We start from the raw sequence: 24,154 nt of genomic DNA, 5'->3' as shown, positions 1-24,154 counted from the left end.
TGATCATGCAGTGAGGCAACTCAGGCAGCAAGGCACAAGACTCCTGTCCCCTCTCTTAAAAGTTTCTTCCCATAAACTTCACTTGAAAATTACTTTTAAGAAATAATTATGTTGCTTCAATCCTTCTCTACACAGCGCATATCTCTGTCTCTACACTCCTCGACAACTCCATGCAGAGAGATAGCTCCGCCTCTGCAAGCCACAAGCCCACAACGCGTCGCTGATGCAATGCGGTGTAGGCTTGTAGATCAGCTCTGTTACCTGCGCTTCTATTAAAAGGGTAGAAAATAAATGTGTGACCGCGTGTCTGTGGGAACCGATAGAGAGAACCGAAATTATTGTAATGGGTACCCGGTACCCAAGCACGTTCGGTTCGGTACATACTTGGTCCCGGGGTTCGGGATCCACCCCTAGCAGAGATATGACCCGGCAAATAATCGGAGATCGGATATCGGTCATAATTTCATGATCGTGCACCCCTACTCTCCGACCGATCATGCTCCATGGCCATGCGGTACAAAAAGGTAAATTTTAGCAGACCAGCACTGCAGAGGGAAGATGATGAGTGTTTCCTTACACTAAACTTTATTACCATGCATAGACAGTATGGCCGCAAAGTGGTGATTTGGGTTTTCAACACAGACTCTGCAGCCATTCTTCAACTGACGTTCCAAACGTTGTTCGGTGTCGGACCGCATAGCCAGTCACTAGTACTGTACATGATGTGATGAAAATCACGGTGTCAAAAAGTGAGTTATGATGATTCTGAACATCGACACAGTGCCAAAGGAAGTTTGGACAGAACATTATGTTTGATTGCTCCAATGTTTAATGGTGGGTGTTATTTTTATCTTGTTTGGTGTTGGCATTCTGCACAGAGGCTTTGTTCTGCCAGCAGCAAAAGCAGCGATAGTTTTGAAGAGACTTCCCAGCAGTTATCCTCCAGAAGCTGCAAACACCTCTGTAACTGTGTTGATTTCGTCGACTAAAACTACGACGAAAATGTTCGTCGACTACCAACTATAATGACAAAAACTAAGACTAAATGTATTGACAATTTCATCAACAAATAAAAACTAGACTAACATTTTAGGAAGGGACTAGTGGACAAGATATCCAGTATAAGTAAAATACACAAGTCATGGTTGAATGCTGAAAATAGCAGATCTACAAGCTCACACTCACACAATGTTGACACGCTGTGAGCTTGTAGATCTGCTATTTTTAGTAAGTGTGAAATCAGCCATTACGACGGCATCAAGGCCCTCCAAAATACATTTTAGTCGACTTGACTCGACTAAATCAACTGTATATTTAGTCAACTGAAAGTTTATATTTAGTCGACTAAAACTATACTAACACTAAAATATTCCAGGTGACTGAAATGTGACTAAACCTAAACTATTGAAGAGACTATGACTAAAACTAAAATCTAATTTTTTGACCATGCATAAACACAGCCTGTTGCAAAAGATTAGAAGGTGTTGCACCTTCTAATTATTGTATGGCTAAATGTGTGCTGGACAAAGAGTCCAGACAGAGTCACACTTTTACTCTGTGACTCCATGTACATGTTTGGAACTGATGCTGCCCTCTATTGGGCAATTTCATTTTAAAAACATGGCTCAATATAGTGTTCTGAAATGATTGTATCGTTTGAGTTTCGCTGCCTAAAAAAAGACTTGCTCACTGCATAGAAAGTAAAGGAGAACTCCTTAGACCGAGACTTAAGAAAAACAATCATTTATTTCATTTTTTTCATGCTCTTAAAGTTAGTGCTCATGGTGAATTTAAAAGTAGCAGACGTTTCGGTACGATCGTGTGAGTTTCGTAATGATTTTATTCACAGTCTATAATTTGTGTGATAAGCCAAAATGTAAACACCACCATCTGGCCGATTGCACATGCACAACATAATGTGTTGTGCATGTGCACACACAAATCCAGCGTAAGTTCATTGAGGCAGAAGGTTATTATAGTTCCCCTCATTCATTCCCCTTAGTAATTCATTCTGCTTCTTTAAATCAGCTGCCTCTTCACGTCATCTCCCTTCTCACTCATTCGCTACGAGCTATCTCATCCACACCCTCATTCCCACAGTGCAATTCAGGCGGCCTTCTTAAGCAGCCTCAGCTACACTGCTCATTCTTCATGCTGAGCTGTCAAAGCAGCTCGTTCAGTGTCTGTGTGAAAATATTCCCCTAGAAGTCTTACACTAATTTCACTAAATTCACTAAATTCGTTCGGGAAACCCAGCCAATAGCTTTACAATAAATGGTTTATGGTAAATCTGAGCTGAAGTGTCTCAATGAACTTCCAATTATTGGTGAAAATTCCATGCCTCTACCACTTTTCCATCTCACAGGCTAATGACTTCCACAGAGACAAGCCCCCATTACACAGAACAGAAAAATAAATACACGAACAATAGTTTTCAGCACTTTGAGCTTAAACTTTCAGCTTTTTTAGTTTTCATATTGTTCAGCATTTATCATTATGTAGTTGTAAGTGCGAAAAATGTAAAACCCCAGTCTTGCATACTACAACCAATTAGGCATAGTTTACAGCTATGATCTTCTCCCAACTGTGCTTGTATTTTCTCTCTCTCTCTCTCTCTCTCTCTCTCTCTCTCTCTCTCACTCTCTCTCTCTCTCTCACTCACTCACTCACTCACACACACACACACACACACACACACACACACACACACACACACACACACACACACACACACACAGTGGTGGTTGGCTGTCTGGAAGAGATCCAAGGCACTCTGATCTCAAGTAAAAAATCCTCTTTTTAACATTAAATCATGGATAACAATGTGTTTTGTGGGGTGCAGCATTGTCGAACGCTTGATCTTTTATCAAAACCACTCGTGTTTTTTTCCATCCATTGCAACACTCACATTTCTGTTCTTCATTGATTTATTGTTTGATCCGGATCCACGCATGGATGTTCAAGTCATTATATTTAGTGTGTTGTGTGGTGTGATCATGTTCCATAATCATTCATGTATGTACCTGTAAAGTCACAGTGACGTAGAAAAGACGGCAGCAAATACAGCATACACGGCTGAAGAAACGTCCCCGTTAGTCTGATTCTGAAGACAATAATTTGGCGACCCCTCGGGGGGTCGCCAAATTATTTTAGGGGGTCCCCAAATTATTTTTAAAAAAAAGAAAGAAAAAAAGATTGTTTTTTAAATTTTATTTTCACGATTTTTCAAAAATAGCAGACCTACAAGCTCGTAGCGCGCCACTCGGTGGCGCGCTATGAGCTTGTAGATCTGCTATTTTTCAATAGCTAAATTATAACAATGCTTAAAACACAAAGGGGTTCCCGCCCAAAATGGTTTAAGGTTATTGTAGCAGTCAATTTATATTGGGGGCGGGGCGGGGGTCCCGAGACATTGCCAAAGCATTTCCGGGGGTCCCCGGCCAAAAACGTGGAGAACCCCTGGTGTACAGAACATCAACAAGATGCAATCTTGTCTTTCATAATGAAATACGTGTAACCTACGGTAGTGCTGTACGATTCTTGCTCAAATGTAGATCTCGATTTTCCTCCACAAGAATTGAGATCGCCATTCTCGCACGATTGCCATTATTTCCATGAAAATGTGTATCAACAAATACATAAACAAAAAAACATAAGAGTAACTAAAATGAATTGGATAGCCAACTAGTGCTGCACGATTCTTCACAAAATGAGATTGCATACAGTAGGTGCCTGAATCTAGATCGTTTTCCGATTAATTGTGCAGCACTAACCTACGGCCATCTTCTAGTTCCAGTTAACCAGGAAGTAGGGCTGTCACAATTATTGCATAAAGAGATAATCACAATTATTTTTGCATAATCATCATAATCGTCAAAATTAAAATAAGCCAAAATATCTGATCTACAAGCTTCCAACGCCTCACTTCAGCTATTAACGCTATTTTTATTTTGTTGGCATACAATTATTAAATATGTCAGTAATTTCTCAGTATATTACCTAAAAATACATCGCATGGATGCACCTGGGACGTATCCTCAGTGATATCCTGAGGTCAACAGGGTTTCGGGTCTACCAACATCATACCCCTCAGGCGACCCAGCCGGGGTGATCAAGTCCCGACTTACGTCCCAGTAGCTACCCTCAATCAGTCCCACTAGGGCAAAACCAGGGCCACACAATGACACAATACGTTGGAATTACTCCAGAACTACTCTGCCAGGGCTGGGAGGTACGCTTCTGGTGCGTGGAAGGACTAGGCTCTGTGGGTTGACTCCTGTCTGGGGCCCCTCCTACGTCTCACCAGGTCCACTCCTGCTCTCAGTCTCACCAGGCCCAGGACCCAGCACCAGACACTTCATTCAGGAATGGTGGGCAATGGTTCCGCAGACTCCACCCGAATATCGGATCTGGAAAAATCGGCAGACACTCAAAATCAAATGATCGGGAGCAAAAAAACGTGATCGGGACATCCCTAGTCGGCACACATCGTAGTCATATGGGACACACCCCGCCATGTTTGGAACTGTACTGTAGGTTGGATGCTGTAAATTATGCCCGACACACACACACACACACACACACACACACACACAGTCACACACACACACACACAATGAACTCTTATGATGCCATTAACGGGAAAACGAGATAGACACTTCAGTCATTTTTTATTTATATATTACTTTAATAATTGATCAGAGGCCTTCAGGGACAGGCATGGCTTCTACTCTGGTCAGTGGGAATCAGGAACAAAGCATGTTGTTCTGCAGAGCTTTCACATTTCCACTGACCTTTGAAGTCATTGAAAAAAACCTCAGGTTGAAGGTGGAATATTTTGTATTCTTTGTTATCTCTGCCAGGTTTCATCGTGTGTGTGTGTGTGTGTGTGTGTGTGTGTGTGTGTGTGTGTGTGTGTGTGTGTGTGTGTGTGTGTGTGTGTGTGTGTGTGTGTGTGTGTGTGTGTGTGTGTGTGTGTGTGTGTGTGTGTGTGTGTGTGTGTGTGTGTGTGTGTGTGTGTGTGTGTGTGTGTGTGTGTGTGTGCGCGTGTGCGTGCCGCCGTCCGCAGCTAATCTCGGAAACTTGTGTGGCACTGGTTATACCGACAAGTTTTGATTTCTTTTTTATTATTATGTTTTATCTAGTATCTCAGATTCTTGTACACATCTCCATCCGCTGTTGGATACTTCTCTGCAAGGCTATGTATGGAGTAAACAGAAAACAGCCAATCGGGTGCAAGCTGGCCGTACAGCCCATGGGATCTGCTATACTAGTGAGAGAGAGAGAGCATGCATAATGCCGTAAGACGTCACTGTTTTACGATGCGTCAGAGAGATGGAGATTGACACATAGAGAGGCAGCGCACATCATAAGCCAAAAGGCCTTGAATAAATGGGATAGTGTCTCTGTGTTCGGTCTGCTTCAGGCCGGGCATCACAAAGCAAAGTACAAGCCCATTGTTTATTTATTTTATTTATTTTTTGGCTTATGATGTGTCCTTTAGAGCATCTGTGGTTTTGATACCTGGTTTTGATATCTGTGGTTTTTGATACCTGAAATTTGTGAAGTTGTGTAATATGAATGTGCAAAGCTTGACCTTGCTCCAAAGCAGATGACGAAGGAAAGCTTTGTGAATTCAGCCTGAGGCGTATGCAGTGCAGAAAGCAGTCAGTTTATGTCCTTGTCTGTGGTAGTGTAAGTGTTTGTGTGTGCGTGCCTGCATAGCCTGGTCCACACAGGTTATGATCAGCTCATTCATTACACACAGGATTGCCAAGAAGAGATTGAGGACGGTCGGACACATTTGCACATGAACAAATGTAGCATTCACCTGTATTCCCTTTATACTCTTTGATGTCATCGTTGTTCATGGAATTAAATAGCCTATAGCCTGGCTTCATCTCATCCACTGTCATACATACAGTATATGCAGTCACAGAGAGGCTGGCAGGGTGCATAGGGTGGCTTTATCACGATTCACGACTGCCATTACATTCAGTATTGTACTGTATATTATGCGACAGGCATTTGTTCAGTATTCGTGTGCTTCTTTAAATGCCCTCTTTTTCTTCTCTCGCTCGAAGGCCTTGTCTTCCTTTTCATCCTGGGGCCAAGGACATGGCACGCTGAATAAATCACACAAGGTACTGTATAGGTAGCCATCCTGCCGCTATGCCTCACTGCAGCTTGTCACCTGGTATAGTGGCCTGGCAGTGCAGCGATGGCCTCCAGGCAGGCAGGGACCTTGTGTCCAACCTAAAGTCTGCATAGCACACAGACTGCTTTCATGGTGATTTGTCACGCCGCGCATGTGAGCCTCTCTGAGTGCAATACTGCAGTTGTCGTGGTTCCCACAAGTGCCGGTGTGCCGTGACACAAGTCCAGGCGTGACAACCACACATAATTATTTCTAGTAACTATACAAAGAAGTTAATTATGTTTTACATTCACTATCAGTTCCTTGCCTGCACTCATTTCCCAATACAGAGGTAAATTCTATAGTATACCCTACATATTCTGCCATAACTACTTTGAACGAGGTGCGCACGCTTATCCGACACACCAAAGGTCCAACATGCGGAAATCACACGTCGCTCCCGACATGCGTTGCTCCATGCTTGCGGTTAGGTTAGGGTTTGGGGTAGGTTGTCTGTCTAATGACAGTCAGATTGATAGTATGTCTGAACAAAAGCCTGTACCGCTTTGAACCTGTTGTCCCTATTTTGGGTGTCTTCATACTTCATATATTATCCTGATCCTATGAATACCGGTGTGCCTTGAGATCGGGCACAACGTGTTTGAAAACCATTGGCGTGTAGCCGTGTACTACTGTGTGTATGAGTCATACAGTAGCACAGAACCATGTCAGGTTCACGGCCCCTGTTGAACGGCTACTGATCTGATCATCTGATTAAGTTACTCCACTGTCTGTGTCCAAGTTGGCTGGCTGATGGCCTCTGTTGTGTCTGAGAGTCTAACGTTTTAGTCTTGGAGTACACTTTTAGCATAACCGAGTAGCAAGGAACAATCACTATAGCCAAATTCTAATACCCAATGCATGCACGCACGCACACACGTGCAAACGCAAACAGATTCACACATATAGCCTATAGCGGCTGTGGCTCAGGAGGTAGAGCAGGTCGTCCAATGATCCATGGGTCGGCGGTTCGAATCCCGGCCGTTCGAATCCCGGCTCCTCCTGTCTACATGTCGAAGTGTCCTTGGGCAAGACACTGAACCCCAAATTGCTCCCGATGTGCTGGTTGGTACCTTGCATGGCTTCCGCTGCAATCGGTGTATGAATGTGTGTGTGAATGGGTGAATGTAATGCACAATCTATGTAAAGCGCCTTGGATAAAGGTGCTATATAAATGCACCATTTACCATTTAGCCTACATGAAATTGTATGCACAGATGCTCACCTTTGCATAATGCAGGCAAACAAACCAGACAGAATTTGAATACCGGTATGTACATAATACATGTACAAACATACACTGTAAAACAGACAGTGTATGTTTGATATTCAAACAATGTGATGACAAGTATGCCTGTACTGGCGTTGTCATAACCAAATAAATCCTGTGCATGTATAATGTCCTTATCTGATTCATCTGTGCTCGACTGTGCCTCCAACTAGTGCATTTGGCAGTGCATATTCACGGCTCAATTAGCATAGTGTGTGAGTTACACAGATGTGCCTCACCTGTGTATCGGCATCCTATACTCGACGGTCATCACTTGTAGCGGTGTCTGTTGTTCTCTTGGTCATCACAGTCCAAAAAAAGCTGATCTACAAGCGTGGGAGCTTGTAGAGAGGAAATGGATGGGGCCTTCTAATAGCCGATCTACAAGCTGACGTGTTGATGTAGATCGGCTAGTAGAACAATTTGAATACGTTTTTAAAAATAGTACAAAAGTTTAGGCATAAGGGGTTTAGCACGGACGAAAATGGAGCCCATAGATAGAGTTTTAAGTGGTTAAAGATGCGGCCGCCGGTCAATCAATACTAACAAACATAAACTCCATGGAACAGGGGGGAAAGAGTTCATAAATCCTTGCGTAGCCACGGTCACGTCCCCAAGCGGTCCTTCCCGCCTGGAGTCAATTGTCATTTAATTGTCTTGACGTCACTAAGGCGCCCCACGCCCGGCCGTGACAAGCTAATCTACTTCAGACAATGGGAATTTGATTTGACCGCCGCATTCTTTACCGTAATCGATAGTGACGGCTGATCTAATCGTCAAAGTAGCAGCACTCATCACTATAAGAGCCCAAGGCAGACGCACGTGTGTGTACTGCACGCACACAAACCAGACAGAATTTGAATATACATAATATAATACATAATGTATTTTTTGATATTCAAACAATGAGATGACCTGGCTGTCCTCCTGAGAGCCTGTGTGTGGTGGTGTCATCTGGAAATCTGCATCAGTCACTCTGCCGGACGTGTGTCCTCATTAAAGTGGCGGCGGCGCAGGCCTATCGGCCCTGCTTAAAGCAGCACTATGTAGTTTGGGGGATCAGTGGCCACTTTGGACACAATTAACATCCAACGTCTCTGAAAGTCTGACTCTGAATTCATTACTCCAAAGTCTCCAAAGGCAAATGACAGGATGAAAATCATTGTCTCGCCTAAGTCCAAGCCCCTAGCAGGGACCCTCCTGAGTCTATAAATGTATGAAAGAATGATTGGTATTGCTTAAACGTATAACTTTATCATTTTGGTGGGACATAGCATGCTATATAGTTGACTGCTTTAATGAACATTGGGTGGGTATTATTGTATCGTCGATCCAAATTATGTATGTAATGTAGACATGGACTATATATTTTCAATCAAATTGAAATCATTCGGATCAGAGATATGTTGAGACATTTACAGGCCCCCGAAAAAGAATTCATCAGATGCCTGTTTTTTTTCTCTGTCAATTTTCTTGATGGACCCACATTGCGACTTCCATTCTTTCTAATTAAGCCACAGACATTTGTGAAAGTATGCACGTTAATGGCAAGGAATATAGTCCCAGAGAACACAATGGATGGCCGTCTGCGGCACGCTCAGGTGATAAATCCTGGCAGGACATCTCTTCTAACGACACTATGGCCTATGACGTATTATTCAAAACATTAACAAACAATCAAAGATGAACAGAACTAATGCCAGCCAGTTGATCTGATTAACAAAAGGTTTAAACCGCCTCTCTCGACCAGATTGACAATTCCTTCCGATCAGACTGGATCGGAACAGTCTTCCATTTTGAAGGTATTTGTATTATGGGCTCGAGAAGCGAGTCCACTAGTGTTATCGTATTTCTTCCCGGGGGCCGTTTTCTTGCTGGGCTGTGAGGTCATGTGGGTCAACCAATAGGAAGACAGAAGAAGGGGGGCTGTGAGGTCATGTGGGTCAACCAATAGGAAGACAGAGAGAGGCATGTCGGTCAATATATCAGAGTAGAGAGCAGAGAGCATATATCAGAGTAGAGAGCAGCTACTCAAGCCCTTTCTTTAGGAACAGTCCATGTAAATGCAGTACATTAACTCATTGACCGCCAACAGCCCCATCTAGTGGTGGCTCAGGGCGCCAGCCATATAACTCTATGGGAGACTCTTAGATTGAAAGCTGATTTGGCCGGAAACTGCAAGTCAGGAAGGAAAGATCCGCTGTGTAAAGTCATTTAATCCACCCAAAACATACTTTTTGTAAGCTAGGATCATACCGTTTAGACTGAGAAATGAGCCAAAAATCAAGCTTGTTTTTGGTCTAAAAGGAAGAATCCGAGATATAATCGTTCTAAAATCTGCGTCCCCATAGACGGCATAAGACCAGCGGATTTTTTAACTGACCGCTACCGGAGTCGTAATGTTATGAAGGCATTGGATTTGGTTTGATTGTTTATTTATTTCCGTGTCCTGCACACAAAGTGCCCAAACATCATGGACACCATTTCACATTTACATTTACAGCATGTTTACATTATATTCATAATACATGAAATTATAGCTCAGAGTGTTCTGTCTTCTCCAGGGGTGAAAGTGGCTTTCATGTCTTACAGGAGCTCCCAGAAATGTCATTCTGCGACGACACCCGGACGCGCCGCAAAGCGGCGCGGCCAAAAAAAATTTGGGGGTTCAAACCCCACAGTACCCCTGAAATGCATAGAAAACTGCTTTGTTTTGGCACAGCCAATAAAAACATTGGGGGTTCAAACCCCACAGTACCCCTGAAATGCATAGAAAACTGCTTTGTTTTGGCACAGCCAATACAAAAATTGGGGGTTCAAACCCCACAGTACCCCTGAAATGCATAGAAAACTGCTTTGTTTTGGCACAGCCAATAAAAAAATTGGGGGTTCAAACCCCACAGTACCCCTGAAATGCATAGAAAACTGCTTTGTTTTGGCACAGCCAATAAAAAAATTGGGGGTTCAAACCCCACAGTACCCCTGAAATGCATAGAAAACTGCTTTGTTTTGGCACAGCCAATAAAAAAATTGGGGGTTCAAACCCCACAGTACCCCTGAAATGCATAGAAAACTGCTTTGTTTTGGCACAGCCAATAAAAAAATTGGGGGTTCAAACCCCACAGTACCCCTGAAATGCATAGAAAACTGCTTTTTTTTATACTGTGCCAATAACATTTGGGGTTCAAAGTAAACCCACAGTACCCCTGAAATGCATAGAAAACTGCTTTTTTTTGCACAGTTATACTGTGCTATAAAATTCCTGATATAATATCAGGAATTTCATAATATTATTATTATTACCTGTGCTTGATGCTGGTCCTGCTGCCACTTCTGCCTCCTCCTCCCCATCTGTCACTCTCTGTCATGCAACTGTATGGTCTTGGTTGTTTTTCTAACTTTGTCTTTAATGACATTATCTTCTTCAACTCTTTCCTTTCTCTTAAAGAGCTGAGCTAATGTTGGTTGCGTTGCCATTTTGCTTATATATATTTTTAGCGCATTCTTCTGCTGACTTTTTAGTTTACTTCTCAAAACAGTTGCCACCGGCATTTCATTATTAGTTTCCTGTTTTGTTTTTTTTGTTTTTTATGAACCAATCAGAACTAAGTATTGCGTTGTGCCAGTCTTGTCAACCAACCAGAAACATGGTTTGAACGTTAGTGGATTAGAGAGCCCGCCTTCTATATCCGGTCATTTGCACGTATACCTTAGTCAGACAAACGTCCGTTTCCGTATCCGCTCTATAGCGGATTTCCAACCTGCAAAGTGAACTGGTACTGTCTGCACGGCGCTGCTGCGCCTGCGAGCGAACCGAAGGGAGAAACCAAACTCTTCTCCTCCAGTCCGTGCCGTGCGGTGGTGGATTATTAAAATAACAACGGATCATTACGCTGGCTGACACAAACACACTGTCACAATTCAGAAGCACTTTTTATTAAGAAACCCCGATTCTGACGTTAGTAGATTATGTTTTGATTGTTTTCCTCTTGGACATGCGTTTTGGCAGGTTATTTAATATAGTATTTTGATAGCTCCGGTGCGCTCCGGCCGGTCATGTCTTACCGGGTCGGAGTTCCGGACCGTTCCGGCCCACTTTCACCACTGGTCTTCTCTCCCAAGCTTGACATATGAATTCAGCCACAACAAAAACTCCTTTAACAAAACATATCTACATTTTTTCATAGTCATCTATCTCAAAGAAACCCCTACAAATAGAAGACATCTTCGCATACAGGACACAATTGATCACTGTAATCAATTAATATTAAAATAGACGTCCAAAGATGATTTGGGCGCCCGGGGCCTTTGGAAAACAGGCGGCAAAAGGATTTTGGCCATAAATTAGTTAAACATCTTGTCATTTTTATCTAGTATAAAATAACCTTATTTTATTTTATTTTTTTACCAGCTGCAAAGTAGGCTTGTTTTCTATCCCTACCTGTGGCTTGAAGAGTTCACCAAACGGTTCATCCATGGCTGACCTCTTTGACAGGAAGAGGTGATTGAGATTCCTCTCAACGCTCTCTCCCATGGAGACAAATTGACCGTTGCTGCCTCCTCAGCGCTGAGCAATGAAATGACAAAGCCTTTAATGATAACTTACTGTACTGTTACCACTTCATTTTAGTACCGACACTTGCAGCAAGTACAGTAGCTGCCTCACATTGAGCAATGAATACATTTTATGCACAAGAACATTAACACAATACTGTACCTGTTCTCTTTAATGAGGCTGTTGAAGATTCTGTCACGATAGGCGTCGGGGAGCCACGTGAGAGAATTGAACTGTGGGTCAAGAGCCGTGCTTTTGTGGAGGAAATCATCGCAAGCATAGCATCCGTCTGTCAAATTTTCTCAGATGGCGGCCTTGATTTAGTTTAGTTTTTTTCTTAGCTGCAGCGATATTCACATTCACATGTTTGATGTGTTGCCAGCAGCATACCCGACCGCGGCTGAACAACGGCGTCGCGCACACTGCGTTCGTCTTATCCACTTGTCATTCTCTGTTGTTGTATTTCAGAGAAGCCCGAAGTGTTCTCAAACTGGAGACCTTAATAAGAACGGCGGGTCTTCAAGTGCTTCATTCTAGTCTGCCAACATGATGGGTCTTCACTCTTCGAGGCCAAGATCTTTGCAGTGCTCTCTGTGTACAGTTTGCCGTCTATGCTGCGTTCCCTTAATATCTTTCTGTGGGAAGTCAAAATTGAAATTTGGCATGTGTGATTGATTGAATACTTAACGGGTTGAATGCCGACAATTTACGTCTGTCTTCCAGGCTAGACTGCCTATGTTTAAAGTTACCTTTGAACAGCCAGTGCACCGACCGCCGAGTTGCTTGTCATGAAAATCCACTTTAAAACGGTGTAATCGCTTGTTGTAGTGTTGAAAAATATTCCAAAGTGCCGACCACAACAACAGACCGGAAGGGGCAGCCGCACGCTGCTTGGCAGCTTTCCCATTGTCCCAATAGGGACTCAGTTTCCCATAACCCTTTGCACGGCGGAGCGACGGACCTCTTTGCGATGATATCATTAGGGTTAGGGTTAGGGTTAACCCTAAACGCGTCTCATATCCCATTCTGTCCGGTGGATCATACAGGCAGTATGACTTAAAACTGATTTAAAAACGTGGATTAAACAATGAAAACATAACTCGGGCAACACGCGAATCTTGGTGTACAGCGGCTTGCTTCCATTGTGGTCCATTTACTCAATTCTTCACCGTGATCAGCGGTGTTGAGCAGTAGCAAGTTATTTTACCCAGTAACGAGTAGTGTATAAGGTATTACTCTGCCAAAACAGTAATATTATACCATATTACTGTGTAAAGAAAATAGCACATACTGTATTACCCGTTTGAAAACATTTCGATTAAAAGATCAAGAAATGTTGCTGCTTTATTTTATAGCCTTTTTGGCTGATTGGTGAACTCTTATTGTTATTATTCCCCAAAAATGGATTCAGTTCTAAAAGAAGCTGGCTAAACAGATTATACTGTTGTACATCCCTTTTTTTGCGGGTGAGGGGCCAAAAGTAATATGTAATATAATGTGTCATTTAATATATTACTCTTGATTCCAAGTAATAAGTAATATAATATTATACCTTTTTAAATGAGTAATATGTAATAAGTACCATTACTCTCCTGAGTAATATTGCCCAACAATGCATATGAGCAACAACAGTAAGGGCAATAATATTGGGGTATAGGATGCCACTCACATGGGGCTGAGGGGAGTGTGTTGTTTGGGTCCACTCACATGGGGCTGAGGGGAGTGTGTTGTTTGGGTCCACTCACATGGGGCTGAGGGGAGTGTGTTGTTTGGGTGCAAGCTAGTAGGGGAATGGTAGCCTGACACCAGTGTTGATTTTGACAGCAAATAGTCGACTAAGTCTACAGTTGATTTAGTCGGCTAAAATGTATTTTGGCGGGACTTAATGTCGTCGTAATGGCTGATTTTACGACGCTGAAAATAGCCGATCTACAAGCTCACAACACGTCACAGGGCAACTATTTTGCATCAAACATAAAATTACTTGTCTTTTAGTTCTACTCGATCTCCTCTCCACTAGTCTACCGCTAACATTTTAGTCTAGTTTTTATTTGTTGACGAAATTGAATATATTTAGTCTTAGTTTTAGTCATCATAGCTTAGTTTTTATTTAGTTTTTATTTAGTTTTCGTCAGTGAAAAAAGGTAGTCGACGAACATTTGTCGTCGTAGTATTAGTCGACGACACTGCCTTTCACTGCCTCACACTCACCTGCCTTTCACTGCCTGACACTCACCTGCCTTTCACTGCCTCACACTCACCTGCCTTTCACTGCCTGACACTCACCTGCCTTTCACTGCCTCACACTCACCTGCCTTTCACTGCCTGACACTCACCTGCCTTTCACTGCCTCACACTCACCTGCCTTTCACTGCCTCACACTCACCTGCCTTTCACTGCCTCACACTCACCTGCCTTTCACTGCCTCACACTCACCTGCCTTTCACTGCCTCACACTCACCTGCCTTTCACTGCCTCACACTCACCTGCCTTTCACTGCCTGACACTCACCTGCCTTTCACTGCCTCACACTCACCTGCCTTTCACTGCCTGACACTCACCTGCCTTTCACTGCCTCACACTCACCTGCCTTTCACTGCCTCACACTCACCTGCCTTTCACTGCCTCACACTCACCTGCCTTTCACTGCCTCACACTCACCTGCCTTTCACTGCCTCACACTCACCTGCCTTTCACTGCCTCACACTCACCTGCCTTTCACTGCCTGACACTCACCTGCCTTTCACTGCCTCACACTCACCTGCCTTTCACTGCCTGACACTCACCTGCCTTTCACTGCCTCACACTCACCTGCCTTTCACTGCCTCACACTCACCTGCCTTTCACTGCCTCACACTCACCTGCCTTTCACTGCCTCACACTCACCTGCCTTTCACTGCCTGACACTCACCTGCCTTTCACTGCCTCACACTCACCTGCCTTTCACTGCCTGACACTCACCTGCCTTTCACTGCCTCACACTCACCTGCCTTTCACTGCCTCACACTCACCTGCCTTTCACTGCCTCACACTCACCTGCCTTTCACTGCCTCACACTCACCTGCCTTTCACTGCCTCACACTCACCTGCCTTTCACTGCCTGACACTCACCTGCCTTTCACTGCCTCACACTCACCTGCCTTTCACTTCCTTATTCAGACTGAAAGGCCTTCCCACGGCAGCCGTTTCTATACGGCACATTACGGAGAGTTGTGTAATATGGCACAATATGGAGAGTTGTGTGTCCACTAGTCCCTTCCTAACATTTTAGTCAAATTTGTATTTGTTCACGAAATTGTCAATATATTTAGTCTTTAGTTTTCATTTAGTTTAGTAGTTCATTTAGTTTTTGTCAGTGAAAAAAATAATTCTTTGTCATAGTATTAGTCGACAAAATCAACACTGATGTGCAGCCATCTTACCAGTTTGTTTTGAGAGGTCTGTAGTTTTGTTTTAGTGACTTGGGGGTGTTGGTGAACGTGCACGCATAGTAAAATGGATGGATGGCTAGCTATAGTCCTCGGTGTAGTCCCATTGATGAACAAGGAAATCCTGAAATATTGTTCTTTGACTTTCTTCGTGATACCGTAACCGTAGTATCGCTAAGTGTCTTATAGTGATGACATCCTCGCACATTTGAACCACATCAGGTGGTCTAGAGGAAGCTCTGCTTCTTTAAGCGACTCAAATGTCACAGAGAGAGAGAGAGAGCTGTAATTTATCCTCCTTCCAGAGGTATCGTCTTCTCAAATCATCTTTATCTCCTAAAGAACCGTCTGAAAATGATCTCTATTCTCCCCTGGAGCTCTTAAAAAAAAGAAAAGAATAAAAGACTTCATTTATATCCTGAAGAAGTTAATGGAATACCTCCACCACCACTGTGTGTGTGTGTGTGTGTGGGTGTGGGTGTGGGGGTGTGTGTGTGTGTGTGTGTGTGCACGTGCGTACTATACAGGGCCAAATATCCCCGCATTCAGGTTGGAGAAATGCTAGATTTATACGCACAACACAAATATCCGATCTGCATCTCACAACACAGAACAGTGACACAGAAGTCACACGGCACCTGTGAGCACGCAATTCAGTATAACTCTGTCCTCACAATTATAGTAACTAGAGCTGTGCCCGTTTGGCACTGGCCTACTTGGAACGATGTAAGTTGGAAATGGATGCCCCACCCACCCAGTTATGTCTGTGTCCCTTTTATGCCCATATATGGAGTGTTGTGATGTCAGAACAGGCCAGGTCCGTATGGAGCCTGGGCAGGGGCCCTGTCCAGATCCCGGGCAGAGGCTTTTGTGGCGGTTCTGGACAACCGTGGGTCCGACCGACTCGACACCGGACACTGCACTCCCTGTGATGGGGTGGAACGCGTGTGTTGAATTTGAAGTCGGTGGGAGAGAACGGTTCTCGAGTTACGTGGATTACAGCCGTACACACGTACGTACAGAGACATGGTGCATTCATAGATAGATAGATAGATAGATACGTGTGTGTGGGTGCGTGCGTGTGTGTGTGTGTGTGTGTGTGTGTGTGTGTGTGTGTGTCGCGTGTGTGTGTGTGTGTGTGTGTGTGTGAGAGAGATGTGATGGATAATCCATCTGCAGGTAGGGGGGCAGATGTTCCCTGACACAGACATCATACCTCTCAAGGTGATATGTCATTGGCTGAGAGGTTGTGGCGTGCGTGCGTGGGTGGGTGGGTGTGTGTGTGTGTGTGTGTGTGTGTGTGTGTATTTGTTGGGGGGGGGGGGGGGGTTATCTATCTGGCAACAGCCTGAAAAACAATCATCCCTGTAACGCTTCAGCAATTCCTATTATCAAGTCTCATTTACCAACAACGTTTGGTCTCTCTTCTCTTTCTTTCTCTTTTTGCTTTCCCTTTACTGCTTTTTTACTACTCTCCCTCTCTCTCGATCCACTTTGTCATTTCGTTATCTCATTATCGCCCCACCTTGTTCCATTCCTCCCCCAACTCTGTCCCTCCCGTCCCGGTCTCTTCACCTCCCTGCGTCCACGCGGTGAAACGCAGGGCCTATTCATACTGTGTAGGTCCTTTAACAACAGCTCTGCTCCAGGTCTGCTCATGAGGGCCGCGACAACGCAAGCGGTCTGGTCAGTCCGCGGGTGAAACGAGCATGTGCGCGGCAATGTCACGGGTCCGTGCACACGTAAATACGCTTGCGTTGTCGCCCCTCAACTTCTCTGCGGTTACAGAAACAAAACGCAGGTCTCATTGAAAAGGAATTACTAGGCACGTTAATCGCCGCCCCTTTGAAAGGACCTTTAGCACAGGCCTGTAGTCGGCCCTCCTTGTGGTCGTCGAGCCTCAGCCTTCATTAAGGACCTTTAGCACAGGCCTGTAGTCGGCCCTCCTTGTGGTCGTCGAGCCTCAGCCAAAAGGACCTTTAGAACAGGCCTGTAGTCGGCCCTCCTTGTGGTCGTCGAGCCTCAGCCAAAAGGACCTTTAGAACAGGCCTGTAGTCGGCCCTCCTTGTGGTCGTCGAGCCTCAGCCAAAAGGACCTTTAGAACAGGCCTGTAGTCGGCCCTCCTTGTGGTCGTCGAGCCTCAGCCAAAAGGACCTTTAGAACAGGCCTGTAGTCGGCCCTCCTTGTGGTCGTCGAGCCTCAGCCTTCATTATCCTGCTGCTTCAATTTGTCGACTAAACGCAATGTGTGCGCGAGCGCACGCACGCACACTTTATCCTCCCCTAATCTATAATTGAATCCTCTCGTAGCCCTGGAGAGCTGCTCTTTTGAACACATGCATTTTCGGTGTTGCAGAGTGCACGCGTGCGCGCACACACGCACGCACGACCTGTTCCGCACCGTGCCTTACATTATTTTCTCTCTTAACGACACATTTTATCAGTGAGGTTTGTCGCACCCCGCGTGGTGTCACGAGTAGAGCAGACGGCTCTGGATCTGCTGGCTAGAGAGTGAGGGTGGGCGTGTGTTGTCATGAGTGGCGCGCGCGTGCACACACACACACACACACACTCACACAAGCTGCTTGGAGCGTTGATCAGCAAGTGTACATCCAAGTGTTCACTTCAGCCTGTTTCTTGTCACCTTGGTTGTGTTCAACAAAGGGAAAAAGCCTTTATTAAGGTTGCTATTTCATCATTGAATTGAGTTCCAAACTGTCATGGGGATAACCCACGCATAGCAGCCCCACTGCCTCCTTCTTCAGGGTATGGAAGTGTACTGTTGACTATCCGTCTTGTTTTTTGGACGGACCGTCTCCTCGGGCTATGGGATGGAAACTACGCCGTCTGGGAGCTGGGGTCCAAAAGCTGTGCTTTGTCGCAGACTTCAAAGGGATGATTTGGAGCCGACTAACTTATATTCAATAAATGAAAATGACATGTGCATGAACGGTCTGAGAGAGATATTGAAGTGCATTTATGTACCTACTATTATATCTGAACCACGGTGATCAAATGATTTGATCTTTATTGTCTCCACCAGGCCGAAGGCATGGGGAGAGAGTATGTTTTGCACTCCGTCCGTCCGTCCGTGTGTCCGTGTGTCCGTCCGTGTGTCCGTCCGTCTGTGAACAGCTAATCTCCGGCACCGTCAACCCGGTCGATGCCAAATTTTGCACACGCACTCCCTGGATGCCAACGATGAACCTCTGCCCCAAAAATTCCAGAACGGCCTGTTATAGCGCCACCAGGAGGCCGCTTTGTGCAAAACATGTTTTTGGACAGTACACCTACAGATTTTGTCCAAACATCACGCAAATTGGTACACAGTCTCTCTAGAGCCATTCAACGAAACGGGTCTTTCAGATTTCTCAGACTCCATCCTGATTGGCTAAGATTGGCTTCCAAAGTTTGCAGGAGTGCTCAGTTTCAAACAAAATGCTGCAAATCATGAACACATCGTCTGATTTCCGTGAAATTGCGCACGCACATTCCCACTAGGCCGAGGAAGAAATGCCACGTAAACATTTTCAACTCAGCCTCATGGTGGCGCTATAACTGGCCGAAAAGTGTTTTTACCTCCAACTGCACGGATTTGTGGATAACTTTGTATGCCAACTCCCTAGAGGCAAAGGAAAAACCTTTGCCTGGAATTTTTCACATCTGCTCTTTATAGCGCCACCAGGAGGCCGACATATGTAAAACACATTTTCTAATATTACTCCTTCAGATGTTATCCAAATTTCACGCAGATCGGTACACATGCTCTCCATAGTAATGTGATCAAGACGGGTTTGTTTGATTTCTCATAATCCACCTTCATTGCCTACGATTGGCTTCTAAACTTTTCAGGAGTAGCCCGCTTTGTACAAATCGCCACAACTACTCAACGCAGTGTCCGATTGTGGTGAAACTGTGCATGCATATTCCCACTAGGCTGAGGAAGAAATGCCACTTGACAGTTTTCAAATCAGCCTCATGGTGGCGCTACAACAGGCCAAGCCGTGTCACACACACACACACACACACACACACACACACACACACACACACACACGCATTACTCCTAAACACTTTGCCAAACATCACACACACTCCTATCCTCCTGGTGGAGACCTGTGCCCAGAAGGGCACTTTTTCTAGTTCATAATGGTTTGATCTTCGTGTCCACCAGGCCGAAGGCATGGGGAGAGACAATGGCCTATATTTTCTTCCATGCTAAACCCCTTATCCCTAAACTACTTTGCCTTTTTTTTTTTACTATTTTGAAAAACATTTTTGAATAGTTAAAATAGCCAATCTACAGGCTCACAACGTGTCGATGTAGATCTGCTAGTTGAACTATTAAAAAATTATTTTCAAAATAGTAAAAAAAAAGGCAAAGAAGTTTAGGGATAAAGGGGTTTAGCATGGACGGAAATAGAGCCCCATGTTTATCACCCTGTCCGTCCGTCTGTCCGTCCTTGTGTATCAGTATCAGCTAATCTGCGGCACCGTTGGCTTGATGGCAGCGAAACTGTGCACACACACATTTTACACATGGACCTGTGAGGCTGTTCTAGAGTGCCGAAGTCCTGACGTCATTCGCTCATCCCCTGGTTCACGGAAGTCATTTCTCTATGTAGAATAACATGGGCTCATCTTGAAATCGTCTCATATAAGCATTGTGGTCCAAAAATAAACAAACTGTCTCGGCGAAATTGTCGGGGAGGTGTCTCTGTATCGTTTACGACCGTCAGTCAGTCATATTTGATACAGTCTGTTTCTAGCGAAAATGTAACTAATTCAGCAGCAGTAACATTAGTGTTTTCTCACAGTCAATTTATTCTTCATATCCATATGAGTGAAACGGCCTGGAGGATTTGTTTATTTTGCAAACACAGTTCTTATATGAGGCGATCTAAAAATCCCCCTATGGGGATTACAATGCAAATAAAAAGTACATGAGCCAGTGGACTTAGCGCCCTCTACCGATATTGACGCCAGACTTCGGTAAACATAAAGTAACTCTTCTCCATTAGCTGTATTCTATGATCTCTGCCTAAAGGAAGTAACGTTAGGACTTTGGAACTGCATCTCTAGTGAGAACTCGCATGATCATTTCCTTCCTTCCTTTGTTTGTTTGCTCAGCTCTATGACAGTTGCTGTTTCATGTGACATCATGCAACATGTCTATTTCCTAGTGGTAGCTGGGCAGGTATAAAACCTGTTGTTCAATGAGCCAGCCTGGGTTTCCATTGCATTGGCCATGCAATGGAAGATTTCAAGGTTATTGCATGTCCCAAATTGGGCTATTCATATTACATCAGGTAAAAAAGCTCTAAAAACACAGTAAACATACAAAAGAGAAAAACAGACAAATACATACAAAGTCACAAGATCCAGATAACAACCGATAAATAAAGGCATAGTGTCTATTTTATGTCATGATGATGTACAATGATAAGAGCGCCCCTCACTTAGTCACTTCACACGGGTGTGATTTTTTAATATTCTATTCTACTGTAAGTCATTGTTTATTGGCTATTAACTGCTACTTCTATGATCACTCAATACCAAACTCTGCACGCCCACAACAAACGTTCCTGACCTGGTGGTGACCTGTGCTCCGAGGAGCACTTTTTCTAAGTTTACACAATCATGCTGTTTGTTGAACATGGTTGTGGGAGAACAGAATGCATGTCAAATAGCTCATATAAGAGAGAAATACCGCATTCAATAACGATATGCAACATGACAGAGGATGAAGGGTCGAGCGAGTAGGCGGCAATGTGAATATTGGAACATGGCCATCAGTCCAACCTGCGCACACATATGATACTCGCTCGGAGGCGGGACTTAATTGACTGGTTTATGTATTAGACAGAAATGTCTATGTAAATGGCACGAATGTCAGACATTCAGGAATGATAACACAAAAAAAAGTCCTGGGGAGTGGGGACTTCCATTGTGGTCCTGTGTATTCAGTTCATCAACCTACGTTAGCATAAAAACTAAACAAAAATACATATCATCAACAAATATAAAACACCTTATCTTGCGCCCCTTATTCCTAAACTTATTTGCCATTTTTTACTATTTTGAAAAACATTTTAACATAGTGCAACTAGCCCATCTACATCAACACATTGTGAGCTTGTAGATTGGCTATTTGAACTATTTTAAAAGGTTTTTCAAAATAGTAAAAAATTGCAAAGGTTTAGGGATAAGGGGTAAGGGGTGGCGCAAGATATAGCTCTATATGTACAAAGAAGAAAGGGGGGGGGGGGAGAAAAGAATATCCACAGACATTTGGAAAATATGTCTGCAGTGAATGCCACCTCTCAGTTTGGAGTGTGGCCTGTGGTGGAAGTTAAGATTATAATTGGGATTTGGCTCATGTCTTGAAAACTACTGGCCTAATGGGCTCTATGCACACACACCACTTTGGAAAGAACTTGGGCCTCTTCCCTACCTCCTACACCGCCGTGTTACCGCTGATACTAATGAAGGCTCTGTTCCATTCCGGTCAAACAGAGTCAGGTGGGTCTCCAAGTGTCCTTGAGTGGGTTCCGAATGATGTCCGAACAGGCCAGCTCCATATATGTACCCTGGGCAGAGGCCTTTTTGGGGCGGTTCTGGACAACAGTGGGTCCAACTGACTCGACACCTGGCACTGCACTCCCTGTGGTGGGGTGGAACGTGTGTGTCGTATTTGAAGTCGTTGGGGCGAACGGTTCTCGAGTTACGTGGATTACACGCAGACAGACAGAGACTTGGTGCATTTCTAGATAGATATACTCAAATTTACGTCTATATGATATATGTAATTTATTTATTTTTTAGTACGAAGTTGATGAAATGTATTGCTTTCCTATAAGGTGTCTGATAGATTGATGGCTGGCTTGTTGGAGCAGCAGGCGTCCTACAGGGTACTGGGACACATGCTGCCACCCTGCACCGTTGATCCATCAATCACTGCACACTCACACACACACACACACACTCACACACAGCGCACATGAAGTGAACTGTGATGGGCTGTTCAAGCATCGTTCGATATGATACCACCCCCCCATCTCTGCACCGCTCTATCAGTCTAGTATTGGGATTGGAAAGCGTGGGATTGGAGTGCGTGCGTGCGTGCGTGCGTGCGTGTGTGTGTGTGTGTGTGTGTGTGGCTTTGTTTGAGAGCAATAGAGAAATAGTCTCTACAGTATGTGTCTTTTGCGAGTGAGTTGTAGAGAGAGTGTTTAAGTAGCCTATACCGTACGTGTGTGTGTGTGCACGCGTGCATGTCTGTCTTCGGAGAATGGGACAGAGGGAGGTAGAGAGTTGAAGAAAGGTACAAGAGAGCAATGAAAACTGTGTGTCCTTTTTGGATAATGAGGGGGGGAGAAAGTGTGTGTGTGTGTGTGTGTGTGTGTGTGTGTGTGTGTGTGTGTGTGTGTGTGTGTCCGTCTTTGTTTGAAAGTTTCTTTGTGTGAACATTATGTTGTGTGAGCCGATGGCTCCAGTGGCCAGCAGCCATAATGGCAAACCTCTCTATTAAATTACTAAACAAATTTTATGAACGTAGTCGTGCAGATAGTTACATTGTGTGTACATTCCCATGTCATTTGTGGAGGAGATTGGCTTTTAGAGGAGTATGAATTAGCATTGTGGAGATGGAGAATAGATTTATGGTACTGTGACCTTTATCCTCTCTTTCGCTCTCTCTCCCCTGCCCTTTAATGTGATATGCTTAATTTATAAGGTATTATTTTCTTTGCGTTTATGTCTTTGTGAGAATGTGTTTCTGGATAGAAGAATATTTGTTCTGTTATGGAGGTTTTAATATACGCCACTTTAACATTTGAATTGTCTCTCTCTCTTTGGCTCTTTCTCACAGGTGAAAGCAGTGAAGACTGGTTCTGTGTTCTGGACCATTGGCTGCTGTCTGTCATACTTCTATATGGTGAGAATGGGCCACGCACGCACGCACGCACGCACGCACGCACACCTGCATTCACCAGCTCTGCTCTGCAGTTAACCCTTCACTCGCTGGTCGTTTCAGAACAGTGTTTTAATGCTTGATTGGATGGAAAAATATACGATATTTTACAGCCGACAGTGCGCACACACACACACACACACACATACACACACACACACTATACACAGTCCTTGTTTAGCTGTGTGAATGTGCATCTTGTACTGATTAGATTAAGACCCAGACAGGTTTGTTGGAGTGAAGCAGAGGGACTGGAGCGTGTTAAAAACTGCCTGAATGAATTCAGACACGGCCCTGTAGAGAGATGCGATCAACTAATGTATCACGCGCCAAGAGGGTTGTGAATAGACCACGCCAAATAGAGATGGATGAATGCTGAGTTACAGTTGTACGTGGTCGAAATGAGTAATTAACAGGTTATTGATGAAATTTGTAGGAGCGATTACTAGCGTCCTATGGCCCAGTACACTCTGGAAATTGTAGCCAGCCATCATTAACTGCTAAATTAAAACTTTCAGATCACTTGATTATTTGGGGGCTATTTTAGGGGAAATATTGGGGGGGGGACAACCATAACCATATTCTGAAGAAACTCAGCAGAAGTATGTCGTTGCTATGCAAGGACTGATACGTAATCACAAAATATCATTAACACCTTTTGTGCTAAGAATGTGTACACAATTTTTTTTTCCTAATCAAACCGCAGGGTGCCTATGACATGTATAGGGGTCTTT

General features: G+C 44.2%; 1 protein-coding gene across 1 annotated transcript in view; it reads left to right on the top strand.

Moving 5' to 3' along the window:
• LOC306938588 (dolichyl-diphosphooligosaccharide--protein glycosyltransferase subunit STT3B) overlaps positions 1 to 24,154 on the top strand; it is a 170,535-nt gene that overhangs the window by 87,998 nt on the left and 58,383 nt on the right. Inside the window, exon 4 of the mRNA XM_079522829.1 lies at positions 23,319 to 23,384. Within this exon, the coding sequence (XP_079378955.1) occupies positions 23,319 to 23,384 (66 nt within the window). The remainder of the gene's footprint in view (positions 1 to 23,318; positions 23,385 to 24,154) is intronic.

The sequence above is a fragment of the Electrona antarctica genome (assembly GCF_951216825.1).
Source record: "Electrona antarctica genome assembly, chromosome: 15".
Lineage (NCBI taxonomy): Eukaryota > Metazoa > Chordata > Actinopteri > Myctophiformes > Myctophidae > Electrona > Electrona antarctica.
Note: the sequence above shows the minus strand (reverse complement) of the source record. Positions and strands in the feature narration are given on the sequence as shown.